This window comes from Vigna unguiculata, unplaced genomic scaffold (assembly GCF_004118075.2).
Source record: "Vigna unguiculata cultivar IT97K-499-35 unplaced genomic scaffold, ASM411807v1 contig_544, whole genome shotgun sequence".
Classification (NCBI taxonomy): Eukaryota; Viridiplantae; Streptophyta; class Magnoliopsida; order Fabales; family Fabaceae; genus Vigna; species Vigna unguiculata.
In genome coordinates, this window is record NW_021011262.1 from 58,723 (window position 1) to 68,726 (window position 10,004).

The 10,004-nt window shown below is 44.3% G+C and overlaps 1 protein-coding gene across 1 annotated transcript; it reads left to right on the forward strand.

The window, feature by feature from the left end:
* The first annotated feature begins 3,181 nt into the window (after window positions 1-3,181).
* On the forward strand, window positions 3,182-9,372 carry LOC114172418 (60S ribosomal protein L5, mitochondrial). Its single transcript, XM_028056902.1, has one exon. The coding sequence runs from the start codon at window positions 8,594-8,596 to the stop codon at window positions 9,221-9,223; it is 630 nt and encodes a 209-aa protein (XP_027912703.1). The 5' UTR covers window positions 3,182-8,593; the 3' UTR covers window positions 9,224-9,372.
* Window positions 9,373-10,004: the final 632 nt, after the last annotated feature.

Consider the following 10,004-nt stretch of genomic DNA (forward strand, 5'->3'; position numbering starts at 1 on the left):
ACTGATGCGCGACCTGTAGACCGAAAATCCGAAGATCTCGATGTACTCGATTTCAGTGGCTTTTTAGAAAGTCTAACTCCCCTTTTCATAGAATTCTTGCTCCAGCACTCAATGGTGATGATTAGCGTAGCGCATTTAGAAATCCTTCTTGCTTCGCGAAAGCCAACAGCCCTGGTGGAGTGATATTTTACCCTGGACAAGAGATTGAATAAGCAGATTCTAAGTCCGACTTCCTATTTTCCATAAGAGGAGCAGACATTGAAAGGAGTAGGAGAATGACTGCCTAGCTCACTCAGAACCTGAAGATCACATTCTTTTTCTCTTGTACCCGACCTGCTTGCTAACTCAGATGCATTCACTTGAACCAAGATGGTACCCCCCTACCCACAACATCCACTGTACACAACCCCCATACTGGGCTTCCGCACCTAACCTAACTGACAAAAGAAGCCTTTTTGATTTCATTTTTTTTATGATATCAAAAATAGGGAACTACTCAATGGGATTTCCTTTATCTTTGAGTCGAAATTACTTTGTCTACTGCATGAGTCACTGTTGCTTTGGAACTCCCTCCTCCACTTGTTAGTCTGGCTTTCGAACAGCCGGCCGGCTAAGGGTTAGGGGTAGCTATAGCTCCAGGGAGGGGAGGGAACGGTCTATTCGCTTTTGTCTTCTCTGGAAGATCTATGATTTGGTAGCAGAGAAGGGTGTAGCTTGGAGCCCGCCATGTCATCAAGAAAACCTCCCTGGAGCTTGGTCATCCCAGATGAGCTGAGCTACGAAGTTTGGCATTCGTGAGGACGCAGCCGTGTAAGAAAGGGCATTATCGCTTATCTGTATATGAGAATTGGGTCACCGCGGCAGAGCTTCAATCGAAATAGTGATTCTTTGGCCAGGTTTGCTTATCCAACCCTCGAGTTTCAGGGTCCCGAAGAGACCAGACCTTGGGAAGGCATCACTTATGCTAGAAGGCTTCACTGCCCTCCTTACTAGCAGCCCAGATCTGTTTAGTGCTCGGCTTGATGCCATCTCAGATGTCCATTCAAGTAGCCTGCCGCCTACCCTATTTTCTCTTAGATTAGAGAAGGGGCCTAGCGTGCCAATGATTTTGCTACAACTACTGTGATTTCCACTGCTGCTCCTTCTTTTGCTACCTTGCGGAAGTCTTACTAATGTCTTAAGCCCCTAAGTAAGGCCTAAGCGGGGAAGGAGGAAGAATAGCGTTCTAGTGCCCTATTTGTCTAATATCGAAAATCCCCCCATTCAAGAATTCGTATTCGTAGCGTCCGATTCCATTCCTGACTAGCGGACAGAAAGAATTCCTCCTGCTCTACGATTAACTGTTCCGTTGAAGGGATTAAGGCAGTGAACTCGTTAGGACAGCCAGAAGGGCAGAGCTCTATGTTCTATTGAAAGCTGTCTCAAAAGAGCATCCAATCCTGAAAGCAGGACTTAAAGTCCATGTGTTGCGCATGATTAGGGATTAGACTTAGGGCAAGAAGGGCTTAAAGCCCTAAGTAAAGGAACTTCATTTCTCGCCGATTGTACGTCCTTTCAATTTCCACTTATTTTGGACATGAAACTGAATGCACTCGTTAGGTTCAACCTGGGGCTGAGAAAGAGCTTGTGAGTGAGGAATGGGGCTCTCTATGAACAGAATCCGCAGCTATCTTGCTTGAATGAATATAGCTACTCCCAAACAATTCAAAGGAAGGAATAGTTCACTCTATACGGGCTACAAAGCGAAGAAGTCGGAATTCATCGCCTGTGGGAGCTTGCTGATAGTGAGGAAGCCATAATCTCTAAATCGGATTGCCTATTTGTCTATCTGTCTGGTTAAGAGAGAATGGAAGAGACTCTAAATAGGGCAAGCACCCCCTCGTCGAGTCCAAAGCTCCAGCTCAAGCAGTTCAATCCAATTGAATTGAGTACCTACGACTGTGGAATGCTTATTTTATGTTATTTTATTCAAAGAGGAACTCAAAGTCAAAACTAGACTTTGTCTTGCACACTGACTTCAATCGTATAGAGATTTCCCACTGTCTGTGTCGATACCAGAAACTACGACTGAAACCTACACCGCTAACGAAGTGAAAGTGATTGCCTACTTTCTATGTCCGGAGACGCTTACTGCACTGCTTCTTCTGTAAAGACAGGCAGGCGGTTATCCGGATGTAGTAAAGGAGGTAGGCTTAGAGCCAGCAATAAAGCTAGCAAAGTCTACCGCGAGCGAGTAGCCTTTGCCAAAGAAGGGACATGCTTACTTCATCTTTACTGAATGCATACACCTCTTGGGGATATATTTCTTGGAAAGAATGAAGCATCTACTTCACTATATGCTATCTGGGTCAGTTGGGATTGGGATTCTGAGTGCTTTTCTATTTCTTTGATTTTCCTTCTCATCTCCCTTTCGCTCTTTCTGGTGATTGGATTGGCTAATTGATCTAAACTCTCTCTTTGTCGATGCTCGTGCAGCGGAAGGACTGCTTCCTTCTTTTCTTCGCTCCGAACGAACCTTGCCTTGCTAACGTTTGGTAGCCCTTCTTCAGGTTATTCAGCCTCTCTCTAAGTGCATTTCTGATTCAATCTATTCGATTCCTATTCTCACCCTCGAGTCAGGAGTTGTTGCCCTAATGTAACTTCCTTTCCCTTCGCTAGCCTTGGGGCTTAGTTACTTAATTCAGAGTTATCCCCCCCTAGCCTATGAAAGCATTCCAATAGCTCTATGCCTACAGCGTAAATGAGTTAGGAACTAGAGTGAACACCAGGGAATTTACTTATTAATAGAGTAAGGGCAAAGGCAAGTCTTACCATTCCTGGAAGCGGCTCAAAGCATAGTAGAAAAGGAAAAGGGCCTTTTTTGCTCTGATCCCCGTTTAAATTTCATACGTAGACCGTCGGGGAGGAAAGACTGACTACTACAAGGGCTTGTGCCAACCAACAAGAAGGGGGACGGAGCAAAGACATCTATTGGCCAGAACCGGACATTGCCCTTTACCATCCCACCACTAGGAGACTTAGAATAGATCCCAGATCGCCAGCCCAGGCCATGCTATCCAGAATGAACTCTTATTTCATCCCACGAGTCACCCGGTTAATCAAGATGTAGAAGCCCAACTTCCTCACAGACATAGTAGGCATAGGTCCAACCACCTTTTTTTTTAAGTAGAAGTCTGAGCTAGGGGCAGGAGCTACCCACTGGACGAAAGGTGGAGTATGGTCCACCCGGAGCCAGGTGATATCAGTTTAAGTCTTCGCCTCTGGAAAGCGCCCGGATCCATCATTGAGCCTTAGATTCGAAGGGAATGGATTACTGACTCGATAGAGTGAGGGGAGTTGACTAGACTGACTTGAACAAGTTTAGTTCTTTCTTTTCTTTTGATCTCGGAATGCTTCGGATGAGACTTCTCCTTCGACGGATGAAAGAGCTCATTCTCTAGTTGGGGATTCCCCAGTGTCTGCTAATGCGGATTCAGCTTCTTCGTATGTTTATACCCTTTCATTCCCAGAAGCGTCCAAGGACCATTCCAGCTGAAAAGCAAGTCAATCCTCTCCTCCTTCGCGAAGTGTCTAAATTACTTTTCCTATCTCTTTTCTATAGGGACTGACTGATGGAAGGGAGAGTAAATTAACAACCTATCTACGGGAAAGCCTGTTTTCATGGCACAGAGAATCTCTTCCTTTCTCTGAAAAACTTGTATTACTCTGCAAGTTCAATCAGATCCGGCATAAATGCGTTCCAGAGTCTTTAGGTGTGGTATCATATGTATCCCGCTCGTTTAGTTTTTAGTTAAAGTATTAAGTATCGTCAATTCCATACCACCTTCGCTCGAGAGTGACGATGTTTAGTGTTAAGTAATTAGTAAGTAAGCGGTTCTACTTGATCTCATGAACTATAAAAAGTTTAGCCCAGTCTAGTCCAATCTCATATCCGGAGTTCCTAGCCTTTGAGAACTAGGTTTTTCTCTTTCATTGGTTCTGGAACCTTCGACTTGTGGTTCCACTCTTACTCTTGCAAAAGTTGGAGAATCCACTGCTAGGGGAATGCGCGGGGAAAGAGCGAAGCCACTTTACCGACTGAAAGGTACATAGTTGCTTGACCGATAGCGAGAGGAACAGACTGACTAGCTCGGAGATAAACGTATTGGAATCGTCCAAATCATCTGCCTTGAGAAATGAAAGAGAGGTCCTAATACATTTATTAAGAAATAAGTGAGCGTAGACCCTTTCTTTTCTTCTAGAAAGGGAGTTCTGCAACGAAGAAAGGAGAGGATTTTACAACTACGCTATTCAAGAGCAGGGAAGGACTAGCTTCCAGTAAAAGGTGCCGGATAGGTAGGGAACATTCCTTTCCTTGCATTGGGGGGAGAGGCCTATCTGCAGTTGTCGACTCTTCACTTCACAGCGTATCATATTACTAAAAAGCACTCAAATACGTTGTATGTAAGGGCGAGAGGGTATCAAGGAGACAACCACTGTTTACTAGCAAACATTGAAAGCAGATACCCGAATGACTCTTTGAACTGAACGACGTAATAAAGGAACTAGCGGCCATCAAAACTGAACGAGATGAGGATCAAATAAAATCGACCTAACTGTGATAAGCAAGGTGGTTCATTTGACCATAAATGCTGAAAGAGAACAGATGAAAGTTCGCCCAATGGAAGCGAGTGACTCAAGGTATGCCATCGCTCTTATCTCTTGACCTGAGACTAGATTGGGGGGAGTTCAGTGAGCGAGGAGAAGACTCGGTAGCTGTTAAAAGAATCAATTCAATCAGCTCCAGAGCTAGGAGTTCTATGTCTCGGTTGAGGAGAGGCCTTAATCTTAGCTGCTACCCTACTTATCCCAGCTCTAAAGGCCGCTACTTACTCGATAGCTCACAAGTTGAGTCGAGTGTGATTCTTCTTGTTCCGCTGTGAATGGTATCGTTATCGTATAAAGTGGTTATCCCAGCTTCCGTACCTTCTTCTTAGGATTCGGCTTTCACTAGACTCACTACTCTAAGTGAAGGAACCTGAGAGGAAGGGATGAATCCGATCTTGGAAGGCTTGAGGGAATAAGCGATGCCATCGATTTAGCTGTTGGAGTACGGGCATTAGTAGCATAACTAGAGCGAAGGCCATGGCATTAGATTAGGGGAATGTTCTTTTAACGAATCCTAAGAAGAAGCTGCAATTGGAATGCTTTCAATGGCCAGAAGGAGTGAAAGCCCCTGTTATATGATTTAAGGTTAGGAGTTTCATTGTTAGCAAGATCCCCAGCTATAGAATCTGTTGTCGTCAACGTACTTCTTTCTGTTTCTCCCGAGATGGGAATAATAGCGTTATCTAATAAAGGAAGAGCCTACTTTCGTACTCAAGGGTTGAGACTGTCCTTCTTATGAATAGGTAGTCTCAGTACGCTAAGGAAGCTTGGTCTGCTTAGGGCGTAAAGCAGAAGACTTTGCTCTAGCTCAAGCCTCCCCCGATAGGGATAGGTACGAAGTTGCTGTACCGATAGGTGCTGCTGGAGAAGGAAAGAAAGAGAAAGATTACCGGTTGATCAAGTAACTTCCTACCTCTACTTATAGAAAAGAAAAGCAGAGACAGACAAGAAGATGCTGATCTCTTTTATTACGCTATTTCAATTCAAGTGTCCAGTTGTTGTGCTTAGAATCGATTCTTTCTTCTTCATTCAATAGGGATCAAACTATCTCTTAAACTACCCGGTGACCGGCTTAGGCTTTGATTGAAGTTCCCAGCGTAAATAGAAAGGAGGAGATCCCACCACCCATTTCTGGGCGAGTTTTCCATCAAGCATTCAGGTACCACAACTGTCCTATTGATAAACAAGACAGCGGCGATACCGGTCGTGCCGACAGTAAGTACTCCACTACTCATTGGCGCCCTTTAGTTTAGATAGATAGGCCATAAGTCTGATGTCTAACGGTACATTGAGGTGTGTCATCCGGGGTAACCCCAGGAAAGACAAGACCTCTCCATGCTCGAGGTACGTGTAGTCGCTCGAGCGAAGTGAGAGGATTGAAGACGCTCGCCCGATAGGGTCTTTAGACTTAGAGCGATAGCGATAGGGGGAGAACTTCATGCCTTTCCTTCCTCGGCCTTAGGTATGAGTCACTCAGGCAAGGCCCATTTCAAATGAATTGGCAAGTAGCTATTAATAGATAGCCCTATTCTCAGGGTTTACATTTTTTAGAGGATATAGAGTGGAAGTCTTTCTCTATCCTACGCTATTCCCTGCGGTTGGAGTTGTAGTTGGAGAGTAGGTAATACGTTACAGATGAATCTCTATCCCTTTCTTCTGCCTTAGATTTCGAAGGCCTTGCTTCTGTCTGTAATTCCTTTAGTAGGTCGATACGCGCCAATAGGTAGGGTTCAGACGTCCATACGATCGAATGCAGTTCCTGTCAGTGAAAAAAGGGGGCTTGAAAGCGGAGTGGTTATAGGTATTCGATGGCGGTTTCTTCCTTATCCTTTCTAGCCAGTGACATTCCTTCTACAACAAGCGATCCAGTTCCAGTCTATTCATTTCCAGTTGGAGTAGCTTCTCGCTTCTCGTGGCCCTTTCCTTTTCATGTGTAGCCTAGTCTCTGTGCGTGGATATCTTTTACTATGAAAAGAGCGCATTCGAGGCATGAATCCTCTTCAACTTCAAGGGGAAATATCCCGGTAAGGTATTGAGAAGGGATCGCCTTCTCTTACTGAACCACGGAATAGCGCGGGAAGTGCAGCTTTGCGTATAAGTACGTGGATGTTATCGGGCAGTCGGGTAGGGAGGATCTTACGTTGATACAGGCAACCGGCCGACAACGCCCCGCGCAAGGCGTTGGGCAACTTAGGGTTTACTTCAACATCTCGATCAGTTCTATACCGGGACTGACAATACACACCATTGAGATCACCCAGGATTTGAACCTGAGTACTTCCCTGATGAGAGTAGATTCCATCAGTTCTCCCCAAAAAAGAAATAAGTATATTGAAGTATATATAAGGCACCCAATCGAACGTATTCTCGGGAGACCGCTTTAGAAAGGCTTTTGACAGGCTGCTAAAATAAATGCCTTTTTCGATGATTATGGAGTTGGAGATTCCTGTTCAATCGTTACCTCGTTTCATAGCCTATATCTCCGCTTTCACTGGTTTTCCTCTGCGCATAAAGCTGTTGGTCTTGCTGTGGCTAGCTTGTTTGGTGTATATGGCTAGTAAGTTTCTTATCTCGCCCACTGGTTTGTAACGACAGCGAAAGCTTAAGCTCTTTTATGGGGCATTGGGATTGCCCTTTCGCAAAAATACCACTTAGAAAGAGCAGATGTTGCGCTCTGATATTACGTCCCATGCGAATCTATTAGATGAGAGCGAAAACCAAAAAGAACAGCATTCAATATCAATCAATTTCAAGTCGTAAATATATATCAATATAACTACAGGATGGAGGTCCTTTTTTTTGGCAGCAACTATTCCGTACCGACTAACAATGTCAAAAAATACTAATACACAGCAGCCAGCTCATCAACGTAATTGAAAGAAAGGATTTCGGTTGAAAGTCTTATTTGTTCTGCTAAACAAACGAGCCTAAACGGGTTTCCGTCGGCGGAGGACAGCTAGGCAAGCTCTAGCGGGAGAAACAAGGGCGTGGTGTGGATGGGATGGAACCGAGACGCATTCGAGACAGGGTAAAACGAGGCCTGACAGGCCATAACCCAGATAGATCCAAGATTCTTACTAGCGGGATGAATGACTGGTTTGCTATGAGACCCATCGACCTTGGGAGTGAATAGAAAGAAAGGATTGTCGGTTAGATTCAAGGTATGCCAGTTGATTGATTCTACTCCACTTTCCAGATTGGCTGAGTGTTACATCTATCATTGGTGTCTCTTTTTTTCTATTATTATATATATAAGAGAAAGTCACTATAGTGAGTGGTCTGCCCCTGTAACTAACAATAAAATAAGAGAAGAAAGCTGTTAACGTAGGTCGGATCAACGCGGCGATAAATGCTATCCGACTTTCATGATCGAATCGATTCCACTTTTCACTTTGTCGAGATTGGCTTGGTCTTCAGTGTCAAAAAGTGAAGGTTCAAGTACAAGATCGAAAAGAATGCATTGCATGAACATTGAGATGCCCAAGAGAAAAAGAAGGAGGGAAAGCGTCGTTTAGTTAGGAACGAAGATAGTTGACCGGTATAGAGAGGGTTTTAGCGGGTAGAGGACCGATAGGGCAGAGAAGTCGTCTGGTTATCAAAATTATGTATAGAAAGAAGATTCGTCTTGCTGAGCGCGGTAAATGCTTTTGACTTTTCCTCAAGTTGTTCTCTATCCGCTAGCACGCAGACAATAATAGGACAAATCAATATATGGCAAAGTGTGCAGCGAAGGTCAAGATACAATAGTGAGAACATTTTTCATAGTGCGTAGGTGGGCTCATTCCGAATTTCTGCATACCTTTCCTTTGTGCCGCCTTTTTTCCCATCCCATTCTTGACTTCTGTTGGTCAACAACCAACCACAACAAACAATCAAAACACTAGTCCTACTCCATCAGCTACAGGCTTTTCGGAGTGTCTGGAGGGAATTTGGATTTCTCATCACTATGTTTCCACTCCATTTTCATTACGAAGATGTATCACGTCAGGATCCGTTGCTCAAACTGAATCACGCCAACGTTATGGAAGTTCCTGGATCGTGTGAAATAAGAGTAGTACCAAAGGCACCCTATGATTTCATAATCAAAAATGGAAAATTGGCTATGGAGATTCCGCGCGGTCAGAAATTCATACAGACACAAAGGGGTTCGACAGGAAAGTCGTTTCGATCCAATCCATTCTTGGGGTCAAATAAAGAAAAAGGATATGTCAGTGACCTAGCACGACAAAGCACTCTCCGAGGGCATGGAATGTCTAATTTTTCGGTAAGAATCTCGACAGTAATGTCTCTGTTAGATTCTCCGGTCGAAATACGGGAAAACTCCATTCAATTCTCGATGGAAACGGAGTTTTGCGAATTCTCCCCGGAACTGGAAGATCATTTCGAGATCTTCGAACATATTCGAGGGTTCAATGTGACTATTGTAACTTCGGCCAACACACAAGATGAGACTTTACCACCGTGGAGCGGCTTTTTGCAAAAAGATGAGGGAGAAACTAAGCTAAGTCAGAGATGTCGGAGAAGCGAAATATACGAGATAACAAACGCAGATTGCTCGCGGCTAAATATGAATTGAGACGAAAGCTTTATAAAGCCTTTTGTAAAGATTCCGATCTTCCTAGTGATATGCGGGACAAACTTCGTTATAAGTTGTCCAAGTTGCCAAGAAATAGTTCCTTTGCACGAGTAAGAAACCGATGTATTTCCACGGGTCGCCCTCGTTCCGTATATGAGTTCTTTCGAATTTCTCGTATCGTTTTTCGAGGATTCTTTTTGACTATCTTGCTTTGTATGTTAAAAAATGGAATGTATTCGTTGGTATCTGATTTTGATTTAGATACCATCCTTGCTTGGTTAATTCCCTTCGCCTCTTGTATGGACATGGACGACGTGGGCGCCAGCTCACAGTCGTCCGTTAACCCTGCAGAGCCCCCCGCCCCTGACCTTTCCCATACTTTACTGGATGACAACACTCGTCGCGCCGAACTAGATGAGCGCGCGGGGTTTCATTTTGTGGGGTTGTCGGAAGAGAAGAAAGACAAAGTGCTTTTGGCACAAGTCCAAATAGAAAGGGCCATTGAGAAAGCTCTGCTCTCCGACGGGTATTCCCGGGATGAGCTTTCTCAAAAGAGCAAACGGGATGAGATTAGGGGCTTTTTGTTCTACCGTAATGGGAAACTTCTTTCTATTAAGAAATACGAGTCTTATGTGGAAGAAGTCAAATTTGGGACCCACCGCAGCCAGCCATATCAAGATCTTATCCATGCCATCTCTTCTTCCTATCTTTTTTTAAATAAAGTCAAAAAAATAAAGAGGTGGGAACGTTAGAAGACTAGATAGGGATTAGGGCGTTAAGC

Coding starts and splice junctions, on each gene's coding strand:
- LOC114172418 (XM_028056902.1), top strand. CDS start 8,594: ATGTTTCCACTCCATTTTCATTACGAAGATGTATCACGTCAGGATCCG.